At 40.4% G+C, this 19,700-nt stretch overlaps 1 protein-coding gene across 1 annotated transcript; it reads left to right on the forward strand.

Annotated features, from left to right (window-relative positions):
• The first annotated feature begins 696 nt into the window (after positions 1-696).
• cyth4b (cytohesin 4b) lies at positions 697-18,242 on the forward strand. Its single transcript, XM_069665793.1, has 13 exons — positions 697-782; positions 4,478-4,560; positions 4,691-4,755; positions 6,315-6,381; positions 7,951-8,069; positions 8,655-8,735; positions 10,450-10,562; positions 10,815-10,963; positions 12,777-12,888; positions 13,378-13,454; positions 14,054-14,125; positions 15,155-15,309; positions 17,220-18,242. The coding sequence occupies exons 1-13, from the start codon at positions 764-766 to the stop codon at positions 17,299-17,301; spliced, it is 1,194 nt and encodes a 397-aa protein (XP_069521894.1). The 5' UTR covers positions 697-763; the 3' UTR covers positions 17,302-18,242.
• Positions 18,243-19,700: the final 1,458 nt, after the last annotated feature.

A 19,700-nucleotide genomic window follows, 5' to 3' on the forward strand; every position in this document is an offset into this window, starting at 1 on the left:
TTAGTGGCAACTTGTTGAAACTTAGCTAGCTTCAAATGTGGTAATTAGTGTAGTATCGTTAACATTATTAGTCAGTCGTGAGTTTGCAAAACTTATGATGACGGTTACAGCTGGCTCGCGCATCGCCCGAAGTGGTTGCCATAGGTTGCACATAATGATATGCATCACCCCGTCCATTAACGGGATTGGCTCCTTAGGTTTGTGACGTCTCAAACCTGCCAATCTGAAAACGTGTTGTTCAGCCTGTCCTTGGTACACTGCAGTTTAAAAGCAGATGACTGCTGATGTTGTCCCTGATATGTCTTGTAGCACATGAAGAACACATCATGGAGATGTTTACAAGGCTAAACACTGGATTTTCACTTGAGGGGGTCTCTTATGTTTTTATCACGTTTAATTGTTGGATGAACAGTAAAAGACTTTTTCTAACCTTATTGTCAATCACATGTTACAAGTTCTTTCAAGTGTAATAAACATCTTGCAGGCCAAATCATTTTTAAAAAGGAGCATCCAACCCTGCTCTCAGTGCTTCTCTTCGTGCGGCTCATCAACTCTGTTGGGCTTTTATTTTGAAGGAGGTTCCACTTTTCGTCCTTCCTGTCTTTATGTTGACGTGAGCTCGATGTGGTGATGCATGGGGAAGAGGTGGGGTTAAAAAAGAACATCTACTTCATTCAAGTGTTACTGAGCTTTAATATGCTGAGGTGGGCGCATATCTTCACAGCTTAACGCGACTGTATGTGACTGTTGGGATTGGATATAAATGACTGATTGCCAAATGGGTAAGACATATTTGCTTACCTTCTCTGTTTTAATTGCTAATTCTCATGTTTTATAATTTATTCTATGAATCTACAAAGAGTTTTTGTTGGAGTCTCCATTTTGCAGTTTAAATAAATGTTATTTAGTGTTTTGAATTGAGGAATAAGGCACCTTTTAAAGATCTATCAACAGATTTTTGCTGCAAAATTGTCTTTTAATTTATAACTATATGTGATGAGGTATTTAACTTTGCTGTTGATGTTATTGTACTTGATATTTGTAACACTAGAGCCCAAATTATTGGCTATCAACACATTGGGGTTCATGACACAAGCTAGACAAGAAAGTTTCATAAATAATGATGTCCCTGTTGTTTGTTATAGCAACTTCTATCTCCTCATATTTGTAGCTTTCCATTAAATTAAACAGTTGTGATGCAAAAACAAAACTATTTGTCTTTGGGTTGACCGATCATTTGGATGTGAGAACAGGTGACTTTTAAACAGTCAGTATTTCTGCTGCACAGCTCTCGATATAGCGCTAGTTACTGTGTTGATCTTGTGGTGAGATGATGCTCGGGTTACACAGTGTGGGTCTCAGCTGAAATGGGGAAGAGGCAGACACACTCAGAGCTCACCGGACGCCATGCAGCTGATGATATGATATAAAAACAGAAGTTGTTATTTTTAGTTTGACGTCTAAACAATCCACCTGTAAAGTGTTTCCTCATGTATGTCCACAGTCAGTGTTCAGATTAATGATGCAAATGAAGCGTTGGATGGTTTACGCCTTTCAGCTCTGTTGCACAATGTGTGCAAAGGAAGGGTGGAGAAGTTGCTGACCTGTTTTCAGCTTACAGATGCAAGAAGTGCCAGTGTTTTCATCTTCTTACATCTTTCAGTGCCATGTTTGTGTTTGTGTGAAATAATCCCTCAACCTACTGCAGGTGGTCAGGTCAGGTCTAGTCTTACTGGCAGCCTACTATAAAAAAAAACTAAGCTGAATTTATCACGATATCTTCTACGCTGATGATGAAGATATTTATATTACTTCTGTTTTTGCCTTGTGGGAGCCGCTCTCTGCTCGCTGAGGTTCAAATTAGCCCTTGCTTATTGCCTACAGCTCTTTCTCTACATGCAAAAGCTGTAACGACCACAAGGTCACGACACTCTTAGGGTGTTATGTTATTCTAGCCAATCAAAGAGGACTCAAAGTTTAACGCGCTGGTGAGAGGAAAAAATATTTTTTACAATCAATAAAGAGAATGAAGCCTTGAAGACTCAGTAAATATCTATTAGACATCTTTACATAGAAAAAGGAAATGACTGATACCATCTCAGTATGTGAATGTTTGTCCAAGCTACTAGAAAAAGCCAGAAAAGCAATATTAGAACTAATATGTGCATTGGATTCTAATGATACCTTCACTTTTACAGAGGTACAATGCAAACATTCTCTTCAGGAAGAGTACTTTCTAGAAAAGTTAGGTCATGTAAGAAGACGTTTTTTCAGCATATGCATTAGTCTTATTACAGCTACCTTAAACACAAATGAAGGAAAAAGGTACGTCTGGTATTCATTTAAAAATTCTGAGGGCAGAGTCTGAATTCTGTGAGAATAAATGTGATTCAGAAAAGGAAAATGTCCAAAATCAGAAAACAAGAGATAAAATTGGAGATTGAAAAAAATCCAAACTTGTTCTCAGAATTTTGGGCTATTTAAGCACCGTGGATCTGGGGATGACATTGTATATTAGTCAGTCCATTGCTGTGGCCGAGACTCAAAGGCCTCAAGTATTGAATTAATTACTAACAGTGTTCTTACAGACATTTAGGGCCTGTGTCCACTAACGCTGTTTTTTAACCTCAATCTCAATTTCAGAGTGTGTCTTTTCCCACTGGTCAAAAAACCCTTTTACACCCGGCGTTTTTTCTCAATGGTAAAAGCTACACAAAAAACACAACACAAAACCCCTGTCGACACATCTCCAACCCCTCTCCGGCGCGATGCTATGCTCCGTCGGTAACTACAAAACTGGCCCGTCTCTGTCCAAGCAGCGCTCGAACATCGTTCCAAATTTGTCGGCGCCGAGTTTGATGAATAGACTGAATGATTCATCGATACAATAAAGACCTAACCACCTTAACATCTTCACTGTTTACTAACCCTGGTTCGGGCGCGTTTGTGACGTCAGATGGTGACGCAGCAGAAAGAGAGACTGAAAGGAGTATATTTCACTGGCAATGGGAAACGAGACAATTGGCATCTATAAGCAGGTCTTCCTGGGTCTGAAAAACCCGCATCAACGGCCTAATTTCGGTGGGAAAGAGGCATTACTGGCGCTTACTGTTGCTAGGTTACGAACGTTGTCTGTCGACACTTCCGCTTCCCTTGGTAGTGACTGTTCAGTCTGTTTAAAATCGCGCTGTCCGCTTCATATTTGCTTTGATTCAAGGCAGTTGTTGATTGTTGATGACAAAGTTGATATTGTAAGTCCCGCACTCTCTTGATTTTAATTGGACGGTGAGGAAGAAATTACATTGACAAGTGCGGCGGTCTTCCAAAAGTTGAACTATTTTCAACTGAGAGTGCTGTGAGCAAAAAACAGCTGACATCGAGGGTGTTTTTTGCGTTGAAAACGCTGAACTGCGTTGGTTTTGTATAGAAAAAAGGCGCCGCCAGTGCAAAAAATGCTGTTAGTGGACACAGGCCCTCATTGTCCCAGGACGATGAATCCTGCTTACTTTGGTGATCACTGTACTTTTATTCTAGCACCAACAGCAGGTTGAGAGATCAATCCTAATGATTTTGCCTGTTATCTGACTTTCCTCGAGCACCGTGTAAGGCTGACAGGTGTTGGAATGGAAACAACATTGTTTGCTATTAAAATATATCATGCGCCCATCAGGAAAAATTGTAAAACCTTTGGTGATCCCTTAGCTCTTCATCATAACCAGGTCAAAGCTTACAGTTTTAATTGTCGTCTTAGAAACCACAAACATTTAAAAATAATAATATTCCTATAAGCCCAGCTGTGCTTTGTTTAATGTACTAAATGATGTTACGTTCGTTAACCATTCAGTATCTTTACAAAGGATATTTGGTAAGAAGAACCAGCGTGTTGAGTCAATTTGAACAACAAGTTTATTGATGGATACATTATTTGGTACCTAGCAACCTTTAAGTACTGTAGGTGTTTAATGATTCATACTGTATCACTTCCTAATGAACTTTTTAAAGTGGGAGCGGTTGACACGGTGGAAACATGACGGAGAAGCCTACACAGAGCCTGTAGGCTGTGTCTGAATTCATGTGTTTGTATGTCTCGTGTTTTTCAAGAAAAAAAATCTTCATGGTTACATTTTGCGGTGACAGATATCTTTCATGTGAAAACCACACCTCATGTCTCACATATCTTCCAGAGAAAGCTATTTCCCTTATGCTTTGGTTATCTTAAAAAAAAACCCCATATTGCTCGGTATCGGTTATAGATTTATTTATCATAATCATGTCATCATATAAACTGGGATTGGCTCCCTGAACAGGATATGCAGTATAGGTAATGGATGGAAAGATGTCATCATAAAGCTGAACAGATCTATGCCAGAGAAATTGAAATCACATATTATTGCACATTTCCTTTGGTTTATAAGGTGCAAACACTTTTCATTTTTGGGCTGATTATTAAAAGCTGTTTCTGTTCCCATTTCTGCAGTTTCCTCGGATTTCACGGCAGATGAGAGGATGGAGATTGAGAGCATTAAGACGTATAAGAAAGACCTTCTGGATGACATCCAGGTACAAACACTCTGTCGGACATCCTACGATATAAGTGTCTTCTAAATATAATAACATTGTTTGATCTCATTGTCCTGTTTTGTTGAGGAAACACATGTTCAAGACTTTTCTTTCGATCTTCTCTGTCCAGAAGTTAAAGATGGAGATAGACAACGTCATGGCGGAAATACTCAGCTTCGAGTCTGCAGAGGAAAAGTGAGTTTTAATCTAGTTAAACCCACACGCCTCCCTAACAAAGCAGTCAGAACTCCTGTCTCTTAGAACTCCCACTAAATGCTCCAACTCTGCTTATCAGTCACGTATTTTTCACTTTCACTGTAACCGCTGCAACAGTTTTCACCCACCTTTTGGTTTACCTCTGTTCCACTACATTTTACTTCTCAATGTATTTACGCGAAGGATTTTAAAGGAATAGTTCAAGAAAATAGTCCTTGTATTGATCTCTAAAATCTGCCAAAAGAGCTTCAGGAAAGAAATGTGTCTTGACTGATGATCTGAAACCAAAAATCCATCAAGGTAACTAATCCAAAAAATGTCATCAGTCCCATCTGTCCGTCTGGCCAAATCAAACCAAACTGCTTTTCTCATGATACTAAAAGTTTGCTGGTTTGCAGTGCATTTAAATTTCGCCTTCACGAAAACAGAACACGTCTCTGCCATCGTTTAGTGGCAACTTGTTGAAACTCAGCTTGCTTGAAATGTAGTTATGTAGTTAGTAGTCAGTGGTGAGTTTACAAAAATTACGATGACGGTAACAGCTGGCTCGCACATCGCCGAAGTGGTTGCCATAGGTTACACATAATGATATGCATGGCATCACGCCGTCTATTAACGGGATTGGCTCCTTAAGTTTGCGACGTCTCAAACCTGCCAATCAGAAAACATGTTGTTCAGCCTGTCCTTGGTACACTGCAGTTTAAAAGCAGACAGGCCCAGCCATGGAGATGACTGCTGATGTAGTCCCTGATGTGTCTTGTAGCACATGAAGAACACCACATGGAGATGTTTACAAGGTTAAACACTTGATTTTCTCCGGAGGGGTTCTTTAAGTGTATAAAACTAGTTTGACACAATATTTAGATTTTTGAACTTTAGAGGTGCTGTTAAGCCTTTGTACAGAGCTGTTTCCAGTCAATATGCTAGGCTAAGCTAACTTGCTGCTGGCTGTAGCCTTACTCTGAAGGGATGCATTGTAAGAATAATAAATAAGAATCTCTGTCTGCACTGGACGGTACAATTTCACCATATTATTTTGTTGGGATGGCGTGATGCTTCTTCACCCTAAGTGTTCTATCGAAACCTGATGGGAGGTGAAGGTTTTGCATGCTATTAAGATATAATTACATAGATATTTACATGGGTGTATAGTTCTTTACTAAGAATGTGGACAGAAAACATCACTGTCATGTTTCAGCGCTTCATAAAGTCTGATTAAAAACGCTCAATGAGAAAGTCGAGGCTAGTGCTACAGAGGCTAACTTGAAAACAGGGCAGTTGTGTATTACAGTTGTGATGCTGCCACGTCAAATGTTTCACGTCAAGTTGTGAAATAAAAAATAAACAAAACGACTAATTTAATCTGCATTATAAATAAAGCACAATACTGATAAGAAATAAAATGAATATTTTAGCTTAACAAATAGTTTACTTTTATGGAGATTTCTGCTTTTTAACATCTGTCTGATTTAATTTAAAATGTGTAATAAAATTATGAATATTTATTAAAACTTTTGAAAATCTTGACTTTCCTGCAGTAAGACAATCGAGAAGAGCAAACGGTTCTCAAATGGGAAGAAGAAATTCAACATGGACCCCAAAAAGGTGAGTTTGTGAGCATGTGTGCATCTGAAGTAAAAATATATAGTGGTCATGTTTTAGCTTCAATGTCTGGAAATATGACATTTGCATAATAATTGATAAGAAGTGACTCCAAGCTATTCTTGAAGGGTTTGTGTCTCTGAGCTTTTTTAGCTGAACACCCTCACAAGCAGCTTGTCACCGTCTTAACTTCCTCTTGCTCACCACAGTGCAGATGCTGTGAGTCAGAGAAGTGACACTTTCTGTGGTTTCAGTGGCACGTCAGGCCTGTTGCTGCTGTGGACACAAATGTTTGCAACAAAAATACAAAGTAAAAGCATCACCACTGATCTTACTGGAACACGTCTGAACTGTAGTGGTTGTTTTACTGGAGCTAGACTTTAGACTCAAACTTTTTCTGTTTATTTAGTGGTAAGTGGTAATCTTGAAGATTTTCATTTTAAATAAATGTCTGTTAAGTCACTATCCATCATCGAATGAGGTAACACAGTGGTGATTGAGTCTATGGCCCACTGATGAAAGCCTTTGCATTTGCAGTATTACAGACTGGGTGTCTGTGGCAACTTTTGCGTAAAAAATCACAAGCGGCGCCCAGTTAGTGACGCGTTTCCCATCAGCCAGCAGTGGTTGGTCTGCCAGAGAGGGTAGGCGGAGCTAAGCGACTGCTTTTCCGCTCTCTGCAAGTGTTGCGAGTAGACAGTAATCTACTATGGCTGAACAAACAAAGAAAAGATGGATGACTACAGATACAACTTCAACAAGAAGTGAAAATCTTAAAGAAAAAGAAACAAACTCGACGCTCAGATGAAGCAAACAGTCTAAAAAGGAAAGCGACCGTCAGCCAGGAAAATCAAGAGTTACAACCGGAGCCAACCGTGGACGTCACACATGCAGCACTGTCTGGATATCTGGGAAGTGTGCTCCGGCAATTACCGAAACTAAGATCTTCGAGATTATCACTTTAAGAATGACATATGTTTACATTCCTATATCACTGTTACAAGGGAAAAAATCAGCTTCCAACCGATATGAAAGTGAGTGTGATATATAAAAGGATGTGGTTAGATATTTCAGAGGAAATATTTATCAAAGTAAATTCAAGGCTTTCATTTCTTTATGGCTGCAGATGTGATTTTTCTCCTATTAGTGCAAAAATAACAATGAAGGAATGAGAGTTCATTACTTCAATAGACATGGGCAAAAACGCTGAATAATCAGGCTGCTACTTTTAGAGAGCTTTTATTTTGTCATTTTCATAGCAAATATATTTTTAACCATCCTTTTCCTCTCCAAGCGCTGTGATGGAGCCAAAAGAGGAAGAGAAATTTGTTTTAAGGAATAAGGATTACAGAAGCTGTGTAAGCTCGCTCTATGCGAGCAGATGAGATCATTATGAAACTAAGCACATTTAACCACAGCACAGCAGTGTGTGTGCGTGTGTTACAGTGCATGTGTCTCCAGCACTGTCAAAAATTTTAAATGCCATCAACACATGCAAAAAAACAAAAAAAAACGGAAACAATGAGGAAGTATACTAACAGAACGACCTACTTTGTGTCTGTGTGTTTGCAGGGTATTAATTACCTGGTGGAGAATAAGCTGCTGGATGGACGCGCCCAGTCCATCGCTGAGTTCCTCTACAAGGAGGAGGGACTGAACAAGACAGCTATTGGAGAATTTCTCGGAGAAAGGTGAGGAAGAGGAGGAGGGAAGAGTGGAAAGACAGTAGGAGAATAGGATGAGGAAGGAAGTATAGTATATCCATTAAAGAGGTCAAAGAGGAATGTAGGAAGAAGGAAGAAAGAAGAGGTAGAGGAGACAGGATAAGTATTAGTTGGACACGGGAGAAGAAGGAGAGAGAGAGAATCATGGTGTATCAGAGGAAAAACAAATGTAAAATTTATGACAGAGAGAAAGGAGAAGAAGAAAGGTGGAGGAAGGAAAAGCAGTCATGAAAGCAAGTTGAAATGGGGGGCCCCTTAGGGAGGAAGAAGACATTAAATAGGACAGTGGAAAAGAAGGTACAAACGGGAGAACAAGGAGAAAAGAATAATAATTGGATTAAAAGAAAAAGCAAATGTTAAAACTTATGAGAGAGGGAGGAGGAAGATGGAGGTGGGAAAAGGAAGAAGATATGTAAAAAGAGAAGACTCACCAGGAAAAACGAGGAACTAAAAGATGGGAGAGAAACAGAGAAATCTGAAGGCAGGTTCCAACAGGGAGAGTGAGTTTCTAGCTCTGGTTTCAGGTGTCTCCCTTCCTTTTCTGGCCCACAGGGAGGAGCTCCACCTCCAGACCCTGAAGGCCTTTGTGGAGCTGCACGAGTTCTCCGACCTCAACCTGGTCCAGGCCCTCAGGTAGGCTCCTTTAGTGTCCTGTCTCTTTGATTCTTTTATATCATCATCTTTGGGGACATTTAAAGCATGGACATTTGGACATGAGCAGCGACTTACAAGAGCAAGGGTTGGATCCTCTGAGTGTCATTAGTTCTGTTTTAATAATGCCACAAATGTTTTTATAGAATTAACTGGGTCACCAAAATGAGGAATTACAACTTATTTAGGCCTGGGATTTTTAAATTGTCCAGCTAAATAAAACATTGGGATATTCTCCAGTTATTTTAGCAAACACAAAAGAGTCCAAAAATATATATAATAAACATCAAAAATACAAAATGGAATTTAAGTGACCATCTATCACTGTGGTGTAGCATGACACACGAGTACCACCGAACACTACACACTATCCACAAACTTCAGTGAGTTTCTGCATATACAATGAAAGGGGCTGTTACCATAGAAACATCAGTGACTGGCAGAGTCAAAAAAGGATACTCCACCAGTTTTACGCATAAGAACCCGTTAACTCGTCATGGGGAGTACCACTCAGCCTGGGGAAACTGTTGTTTAATGTATAAATGGAGTGGCCCTTGTCTTGTCTGATGATGTAACAGTGATGTCATCTAGGTTATCGGGGTTGTGGAGTTTGAAGTGTGTGGGCAAATACCAGGCAGGAGAAGTACTTCTGGTTGCATTGTGGGAATTGTAGGATGTAAAGTTGGGCTTTAAACACACCAGTGACCACAAAGTCGCATTACCTCTTCCTCTGCTGAGGCCTTTCCTGCCTAAGTTAGCATGCTATTTCACATACAGCGTATTGCTATTGTGAGAAAGTTAGCATTGGGGTGTTAGCATCTATTTCAAGAAGGCTACAATTCTTAGTTAATGCAGTGCCCATTTTAGAATAAACAACAAGAAAGGAGGATTTAGTTTGCAGGGCTTCTTTTGATTACCAATTTGGTTGACATGAGTTGTTTTCACTTTACTTTGACGTCATATAATATTTTTTATATTTTGTTTATTTATTTATGTTTGATTGTGGCAGGTTCATTCCTCCATAATCCTATAGTTTTTAAATAAGTTGGATTTTTTCTGTTGCCACATTTCATGGCAGCATTCGATCACTTTTTAGTGGTTTTGCTCGACGCCGCGGTGCATTTAGCAACTTTTGTATTTGGTTTTCTAACTGCACTCTTTTTGGGTTGTGATAGCATATTTATCTGACATTTTATCTTTGTTTATTTGATGCAGATATGAAGCTGTGTATACTTATGATCTGTTTTCTATTGCATATGTAATGGTTTTACAGTTTTACATGGGTTTCTGACAAGGTTATGATTTGGGCTGGAAGCTGGCGATGGCAACACTGTTAGTTTGTTACTATAGCTGTCAAATCAATCAAGTGAAACAGAAATATAATGATTTTAGGTAAAAGTAATGAATAAGAAAGAAGGGTTAGCATGCTAAGCATTCAAAATGTCTCACTCAAAACATGTGTTCAACAGTGTTAGTAGTACATAAGGAGTAGTTGAGGATGCATTACATGACTAAAAAGACTAATAATGAGAGCCATTACAAATCACAACTTTTATACAATAAGTGATGACAGTACGTCCAATGCTGTGTGGAAATGTTAGCTCCTCAGCTGGTCACTGTGCACCTGCTGTCAGCAGACTCTCACTCAGCATGAACATGTATAGATCACATACTGAGGTGCGTATTACTGTGACAGACAGTTCTTGTGGAGTTTCCGTCTTCCGGGTGAAGCCCAGAAGATTGACCGCATGATGGAGGCCTTCGCCACACGCTACTGTGACTGCAACGCTCAAGTCTTCCAGTCGACTGGTGAGCTACGCTAAATATACACCTGTCCACTTCCTGTCTGAACAGTCGGTGTATGCCTGTGTGAAAATGCGTGTGTGAGAGGAAGATGTGTTTATGTGACCACATCATCTCTCTGTCTCTCTCTCTCTGTCTTTCATTTCTTCTTTTTCTTCATCGTTGACTCTTGTTTACTTTAATTCTTAGAATTTATATGATGACTATCAAGTTGCTTCCTTATTATTTGTGCGTGTGCATCTTCCTCTTCAACTCCAGATACGTGCTACATCCTGTCATTTGCCATCATCATGCTCAACACCAGCCTGCACAACCCCAACGTGAAGGACAAGACCACGCTGGAGCGTTTCATCTCCATGAACAGAGGCATCAACAACGGAGACAATCTACCTGATGACCTGCTGTCGGTGAGAAACAACAGCCAATCACAGCGTCCAATCCATACACCAGGAAGTCATTACCCAAATGCTAAATCAGCTGGAGAAAAACTGGCAGGCTATTTTTGAAGATATTTTGGTTATTACAGTCAGCTCAGTGCAACATATGACTTTATATTCACACCTTTTGCAGTCCATCTCTAAATTTAGTCATCTTATACGGAAATTATCATTAAGCGGTCCATTAGTGGATGTCTTCCTGAAGCTTACTAAGAAATTAGATGGGAGACAAAATCCTCAGTCCAATTGTTTCACACAAAAGACCAATTTAGGGGTAATATTCAAAAGTTACAATTAAAGTTGTTCCGATACAGATAATGCTTCTGACACTGCCTAAAATGCAGTATCCAGTATGCACAATTTAACACATCAATCTGATACGATAATCTATCATCACCCCAAAAATCAGCTTGTTTCTTCCTCTCCAAAACAGCCCCCAACACAGCAATAATTTAATCATGGCTGCCAATTGCAACTACTATTAAAGAGAAGCAAAGAAGAAGAGAACGAAGTCAGCAGAGACTGTAATATGAGTCAAAGCTAGCAAATGTAAGCAATAAAGAAACACTCCCGCCTTTCAGAATGACCTGTTTTACAGGAAGTAGACTGTTCACATAAGCCTATTGGTACCTACAGCAGACTTAACTCTCTTCCTCTATCTGTTACCATCCGTTTTTAATATCCCTGCTGCTGCTTTATAGGGCCAGTTTGCCGATTTTTCCTCAATCCAGCAAGCAAACAACACGTTTGACAAAGATTTGGATCATGTTATAAGGCAGATCTGCTTGTTTCTTTCAATTATTTTGGGTGCCAATGTTCCCCCATTAGTGCCGTTGCCTCACAAGGCTCCTAGTTCGAACCCCGGTTCGGACGCAGCGGGCCTTTCTGTGTGGAGTTTGCATGTTCTCCCCGTGCATGCGTTGGTTCGCTCCGGATACTCGAGCTTCCTTTCACAGTCCAAAGACATGCTCGTTAGCTTCATTGGTGACTCTGAAATTACCCGTAGGTGCGGGTGTGAGCGTGAAAGTTTGACTGTCTCTATGTGTCAGCACTGTGATTGGCTGGCGACCAATCCAGGGTGTAACCCTGCCTCTTGCCCAATGACAGCTGGGATGGGCTCCAGCCCCCACGACCCTGCGTAATAGATAATGGATGGATGGATGGATGGATGTTCCACCAAAGCACGGTGCCTTGTGACATTATTTTGCAAGAGAACATTGCTTCATCCAAGGCGATTGTGATTGGCTTTCAAACATCCTAGAGAACATCGGGGGTATGTTTTCAGCTTGACAAATCAAATGTTGCTGTCACCATCCTAGCCATTTTTTTTTTACTGTCAGTCAAGTGAATCCCTCTGCCTGAGTTTCACTTCTGAATTCATACTTTTCAGCTTCCAAGCATGCTGGTTTACTTTTTAATGAGTAATACAGCACTTCGTCTGCTTGAACGAATAAAACCACTATCTCACAATCCCCGCATCATCTGGAAAGAAACACTCATACATAAAGTGAACACGTCCAGCTTGTTCTCAGGCTCAGTTTCCACCCACAGGTCTGGAGGTCGTCTGCAGGAGCTGTGGGCTGAACATGGTTCACTATTAATGTCCCACTCCAACAGAAAAACCCATGATTCAGTGTCACTCTTAACTGAAATCACACACACAGACATGTTTGGTGTCTCAGTTTGAGTAAATGGAATTGTATACAAATGATGGCTGCAGTATTTGAACCTTTATTTATTTATTTTTTTACTTTAAAAAACATTTCGACTTCTTTCTATGCAGAAACTGTACGAGAGCATTCGTAACGAGCCTTTCAAAATCCCAGAGGATGATGGGAATGATCTGACGCACACCTTCTTCAACCCCGACAGAGAAGGCTGGCTGCTCAAACTGGGTAAAACACCTCTTCATGTGTGACTTTCCGAATGACTTAAAGGAAATGTTGTCTTGCATTTAATCTGATTGCATCTTGTGGGATTGCAAGTGACTTCCCGGATTTGCTTTAGAAATAAGTAATAATTCAAAAAGAAGAAAATAAGTTGAAGAATGAATGAATAGATTTTAAGATACCAAAAAACCAGACAAGAGGATGTTTAAGTGTGCTCTGTGGTACTGTGCCACTTTAATCTGCAACATAAGGCTGCAAACAGGAAAGTACAGAGGAAGCGGCCAGAGAATGACCCAACAGTGGAGTCTACCCTCACGTGTTTGCATGCGAACCACACCACATGAGGTTATGAAGAAGTTAAACTGCTGATAAATAACCGCTAAGATTTGTATTGCAGTCAACTCAATGTGCAGTTACGCAACATTCGAATGCTTGTTGGTTTCCACAAATAACTGTGTATTTATATCTTAATATGCTGGTTTTCCTGTATTTCAGGAGGTCGAGTTAAGACGTGGAAGAGGCGATGGTTCATCCTGACTGACAACTGCCTCTACTACTTTGAGTTCACCACTGTAAGGCTCCCACCATGCCACGATTTCCCTCTTTTTCTCACTATTTTTACTCTATTTTAAGGGCTGCACCCATCTTAGAACTCAGATTTGAATGTTCAATATGACAAACATTTATTTCAGTCTCATGTCTAACCTGTTCGCTGCATGTTTATCAGAGTTTAAATTAGTGCCTGCTGCAGATACTAAAACATTTCCAACTACTTTCTTGTGTTTTAAACACATAATTATTACGGCTGAAGGATTTAAGTCAGCTCGTGAGCCTTAGTCAGCGGCAGTCCTGATGCCCCACCAAACAGCATCTGAGAGACACCGATTTTAACAAGAAACTGCTTCATTCAGTTTTTATACTCGATATAAAGATCTGGTTTGTTTGTTTTTGAAAGGAGGAGGCCTCTGTGGATAATTCGGCTTCAGTTTAAAACTCATTAATGATTAACATTAGCTGAATCCAAACCTATAAACAAGGAGAGCCCCTACAGCGACAAGAGTCCTGGGGCCTCCCTTCATCTTATATTTTGACATTTATACTCTCACCTCTTCCTTCCTGCCCACTAGATAATCCCCATCTCTCTCCATTTCTTTTTTCCATCTGTCTGCAGGATAAAGAGCCCAGAGGCATCATCCCTCTAGAGAACCTGTGTGTGAGAGAAGTGCCATATCCTCGCAAACCGGTATGTTAGCTGTTATTCCATTTCCAGTGTAAATTTTTCCTCACCGATAAGTAGCCTCGAGTATTTGCCAATAGCACGACTCCAGTACCTATGTGATAAAACAAACTTTTTAGCAGCTTTTTAGCAGCTGTATACTACTAACCCTGTGATATGATTGCTGCCATTGCTATAAACAGAATTAGAGCACCTAGATACTAGCTAAGCAAACGTTAGCAGCAGCGGGGCTTCCAGTTACTCTTGACTTCCTGTTTAAACTATACTCTTTTGCATCTTTCCAGGTTGAATTTTCTTATCTTTAAAGTTGTAATCTCGAAGATCTCAGTTTCATTCTCTCTTGCGGCACCTATGGCGATAAACGTTAATAGCGGGAGCACACTTCCCAGATATCCAGACAGTGTTGCATGTGTGACGTCCACGGTTGGCTCCGGTTGTTACTCTTGATTTTCCTCGCTGACGGTCGCTTTCCTTTTTAGACAGTTTGCCTTCAGATTACAGTCACCAGTGAGTTAGCTTAGCCTAGCATATAGACTGGAAACAGCTCCGTAAAAAGGTTAAAACAAATTCCACAGCACCACTAAAGTAAAAAAAATAAGATATTGTGTCAAATTTGTTTCATACACTTAAAGATATAATCTCGAAGATTTCAAAGAGCACACTTCCCAGATATCCAGAAAGTGTTGCATGTCTGACGTCCACGGTTGGCTCCGGTTGTAAATCTTTTTACATTACATTTACATTCTTAGCGAGCACTGCACAATTGTTGCTCACTAATCTTACATTGTAAATTACTTGAAATCAGCTCTTCTTTGTTGCTCTAAAACAGTAGTTGCTGTGTAGGCTACTGTTTTCAAAAGTCAGAAACAAGTTGATGTTTTAGTTAATTAAGTCATCAACTGTGGTACTGAACTGATTCCAAACTGGTACTATTAACGGAACAACAACTGTATTAATAACTGGATAATCACTAATGTTCAGTCAATGGAAAGACATAAAGGTTAATTATCGCTTATCTCTTCTGGTGTCATCTAGTACTGTTTGGAGCTCTACAACCCCAACAGTCGTGGGCAGAAGATCAAAGCGTGCAAAACAGAGACAGATGGCAGAGTGGTGGAGGGAAAGCACCAGTCGTATACCATCTGTGCAGCCAGCGCAGAGGAGAGAGACTCATGGATCGAGGCCATCAGGTAAACCACATGCACCCACACACACACACACACACACACACACACACTGATCTGCAGTCCCTGTTGATTGTATTACAATACTTGTTAGGACCATTATTAAGTTGGTCCCTTCTCTATACATCTTAACATCCAACCTAACACTGTAACGCTGCACCAAATCTTTCATGGAGGAAAAGCATCGCTGCACTTCACTTCTGGGGTTTGAAAAGTCTGTCTGGTAAACATCTGCCAACGCCCAGCATCACAGCTGCGGGAAAGTCAAGTGTGGTTTCCCTCGCTTGAGACCACATACAGTTGTGATCAGATCTGTTGTTGTGTTGTACTGTGGAGGCTGGTAGACAGGATGTAGGAAGAGCATACAGTCACCAATGTTTGACAGTGCAAGCAGGATTATTATGCTAGGTGTAGCTACTCTTTAAAGGAAAATTTACCATAGCCATTATTTCTTTATGCTTCGATTAAAACATCATAACTACTGTCCTTTAAAAGGAACCCATAAATACTTATTCGTAGAGCTCCTCCTTGTTATATCTTGACCATAAAAGTCATCAAAGGTCGCATGAACCTTTAGCCTCAGTTCACCCAATAAAAGTGTTTTCATGTTCAGGTTAAACCCAGAAAAGCAGTCCAATGGTCCAATGATCAAGAATAAAAGTTACCTAACCGCCATCTGGAGAAGTGACAATATGTTTTTTATTAGACACGAGGGTTCAGCTGGAGAGGAGTAAGAGCATAGAAGTTGTTAAGTTGAGAACTAATGCTAGCGTTAGCTCGGTAAGCAAGCGTCTGTCAATTTAAATCAACTAAAGCAAAAAACTGCTTACCACAACTGAAAGGTGAGGCATGACTGTAACAGACATTTTATACAATCTGACTTTTTTGCAACCATTGTAGTCGCCCCCTGATGGCCGTTAGAAATTAGGGCCTGTGTCCACTAACGGCGCTTTTTGCACTGGCAGCGCCCACAACCTCAATTTCAGAGTGCTTCTCGCCGGCACTTACTGTTGCCAGGTTACGGAATTTCCCTTCCCTCGGTAGGGATTGTTAAGTCAGTTGTTTTGTATGCTTGATATTTGCTTTAATTCAATAAAATTTTACAAGGAAAACATTAAAACAAAGAATCGGGTCCTGGCGTTAGCAGCAGCTCTAGACCTTGAATTTGTACCCGCGGAAAAACGAAAGGATTAGCTTCTCCTCCGCTATTATTGTTGACAAAGTTGATATTGGAATACCCGCCCCTTCTTGATTTTGATTGGATGGTGAGGAAGAAGTGACACTGACAAGCGTGGCTTTCCAAAAGTTGAATTATTTTCAACTGAGAGCGCTGTGAGTGCGACAAAAAAACGACTGATGCCAAGGGCGTTTTTACGCTGAGGACGCTGAGCGCTGAAAAGCATCGGTTTTGTATAGAAAATAGCCGCTGCTAGCGCAAAAAACGCCGTTAGTGGGCATACTTATGCAGGTTTATGGCACTTCCCAAACATGCTACATCCACTTCTTATATACAGTCCATAGTCCACAGTCATCCTTGATGAAGAATCAATAATGAAGTGCAACACTCATTCGGCCTTTAACTCTGGTTTTGTTCCAACTTACTCCTGTTGAAAAACCTATGCATTTAAGTTGCTAAATGTTCAACTTTATTAACTAGCTAGCCGCTAACTGCATCTGTCTGCCATTTGGAAGTAGACAAATAAAACACACTGACTTTTACTGAGCTTTCCTTTGATAATAGCTGCCTGATGTGTCTATAAAGAATATTATAAGTCGCTGGACAAAATACAAAACATGGTCCCGAACTGTAAATGTGCATTGTGTGAGTTTTTAACAGTCCATCTCAGGACACACGCACTCACACACAAAATGCTGCACTGGCCACTCCTTAATCATTATCTTCTTTACTTTAACAGAGCGAGCATCACCAAGGATCCGTTCTACGACTTGGTCTCAGTCCGTAAGAAGAAGGTGATAAACCAAGCTCCCCAGGACTGAGCTGTCCACCGCCCCCTCATGGATGTATAAAGTACTGCACCAGAGTGGGATTCAGTCCCCAAGTTGAATGAAACACCTAACTGAGAGAGGATGCTGGAGGCTAGACACAGACTGTGGACATTCAGTCTAAATAAAGGACTTCTCTTTCCACTTCTCTTTTTTACCGCCCGGACGGAACCGTGTGAAAGGTGAAAAACACTGACTCGTGTGTGTTGCCCTCACTGTCAGCGTGAAAAGCCGCAAAGAATTTGTCGACAAAATTCTGTTGGTAGAACTGAATCTTTGTCAGCAGCTTTGTTTCCACAGAATTAAAAAGGATATCTTTTAGGACGTCATCTACGGCGAGTCAGTGATTGGTGCCTGATGTCCCCAAGATTTAGAGGACAAACTAAGCAGTTCTATGTATGCGGCATAAAAACAAGATGTTTCTCAGCTTTCTAACAGTTTCCAGAAGGCTTAAAATGGACACAGAGAAGTAAAAAAAATCAGTAAACAGGTTAACTATTGTGCAGTGGATCGCTATTTGTTGCATAAAGTCGGATCCACATCGAAGCCTTCTGTTATGGTGAAGTTTGATGTGGGGATTGTGCGTTCTGCTTCATCTTGTAAATATTGACACATTTTTCACGATTTTTTGGGAGTTCATTTTTTTGTTGTAAAGTACTTTATAGATTGACCTCTTGTTCTAATCAGACCAAGCATTTTTTAAATACTGTAATCTACATTTTTCGCACAGTAAAATAAGTGCAATATACACTCCATCTGCTTTGATCTAACTGCAATGTGTACACTGTAAATGGAAGAAACCTCTGAGTTAGAATTGTAAATGTAATATGTGAATTTACTATTTAATAAAACGTATACAGGTGCCTGTTGACCGGTCGACTGGATCCTGTTTTTGGTTTCGACAGCTGTGTTTTAAGTAGAACGCACTGAAACCATCAGACCACACCTCACTTCCTCATCTCTACTGTCTCTTATGTTACTATGTGTGAGTATTGTTGTGATGCTCAGTTCACATCCTTACATGAGCAGCTTTAAGGGTAAAGCATGCGTGTGATGCAAAATCACCAATATAGGTTTAGAAACCATCTAATTTTGTTAAACACAACATACCTATGTGCAGCTTCCTCTGACCTCTTCATTCTCACATGTTCAACCCCTTCTTCTTCATGTTGCATTCAAAGACGCTTATGTTTACTTATACTTATACTTACTTACTTATGCAATATTCAAATATGTTTGTGAGTTAGACATCAGCTCTCCTGAATGTGACCAAATCAATGCTATGCAGCTTCTAAATAAACAACTGCAGTTATTGCTGCAGCTGAGTTGTAAATACTGTAAGCTCCAAGGTTAGCAAATGCTAAGACAGCTAACGCTAGCGCTCGCTTACTTATATATAAAGGTATAAATGCACGAAAGCATATCCTGCTTTATGGGCCTATAATTTACACAATGAACATCATGCTGTATTGAAGAAGAAGACTCGAAGAAGAAAACTTGAAAAGAAGAAGAAGAAGCCTTGAAGAAGAAGAATTGAAGAAGAAGAAGACTTGAAGAAGAAGAAGAATTGAAGAAGAAGAAGCCTTGGAGAAGAAGAAGCCTTGGAGAAGAAGACTTGAAGAAGAAGAATTGAAGAAGAAGAAGACCTGAAGAGGAAGACCTGAAGAGGAAGAAGACTTGAAGAGGAAGACTTGAAGAAGAAGAAGACTTGGAGAGGAAGACTTGGAGAAGAAGAAGAAGAAGACTTGGAGAGGAAGAAGAAGCCTTGGAGAAGAGAACTTGGAGTAGAAGACTTGGAGAAGAAGACCTGAAGAAGAAGAAGACTTGGAGTAGAAGAAGATATGCTTTTTTAATCCCTGAGGGGAAATCTGTGAACGTTAACCTCAGACCAACACAGAGAAGCTGTTCTGCTGTTAAACACGCTGGCGTGCGGGATCCTTGCTGTCTTTTCGGTAAGTTAAGTTTGTGTTTGGGTGAGCGGACGTGGCTACAGCCGCTTCACTCGCCGATCTCTACTGGGCAGTCTCTGGCTCCATATGACGTCACCATCGCAAGATGGCAGCGCCTATTACAGGGGCTATTTTGGCATTAATTTCGTACAATGGGAGCAGATGGAGACGCGTTTTCCAGCTATATATACAGTCCTTAGTCCGTACCAGGACTTAATCCGGCCATCCTCCAGTTCCCAAGCCAAGTCTCTACAGACTGAGCTACCGTCTATCCAGAAAGTAGGGATTGAGACTATAAACTCATTGGGAAGAAGTTCACTGAAGTCATAAATCCAGAAGAACAGAAGAAGATGTAGGGTAACTTTCTAATAACTTTCTGTCTGTAAAGATGCCTTTACTGCTGTAAACAAAAGTCAAATCAAAGGCTGATTTATTGAAAGCATG

This window comes from Semicossyphus pulcher, unplaced genomic scaffold, assembly GCF_022749685.1.
Source record: "Semicossyphus pulcher isolate SPU_LCO1_2020_fin unplaced genomic scaffold, fSemPul1.0.p SCAF_17, whole genome shotgun sequence".
Taxonomy (NCBI): domain Eukaryota; kingdom Metazoa; phylum Chordata; class Actinopteri; order Labriformes; family Labridae; genus Semicossyphus; species Semicossyphus pulcher.

Excerpts from the sequence above, each read along its gene's own strand:
- cyth4b (XM_069665793.1), top strand. Across the intron at positions 4,756-6,314 it reads TTCGAGTCTGCAGAGGAAAA|TAAGACAATCGAGAAGAGCA; the intron begins GTGAGTTTTAAT and ends ACTTTCCTGCAG. Across the intron at positions 10,964-12,776 it reads TACCTGATGACCTGCTGTCG|AAACTGTACGAGAGCATTCG; the intron begins GTGAGAAACAAC and ends CTTTCTATGCAG.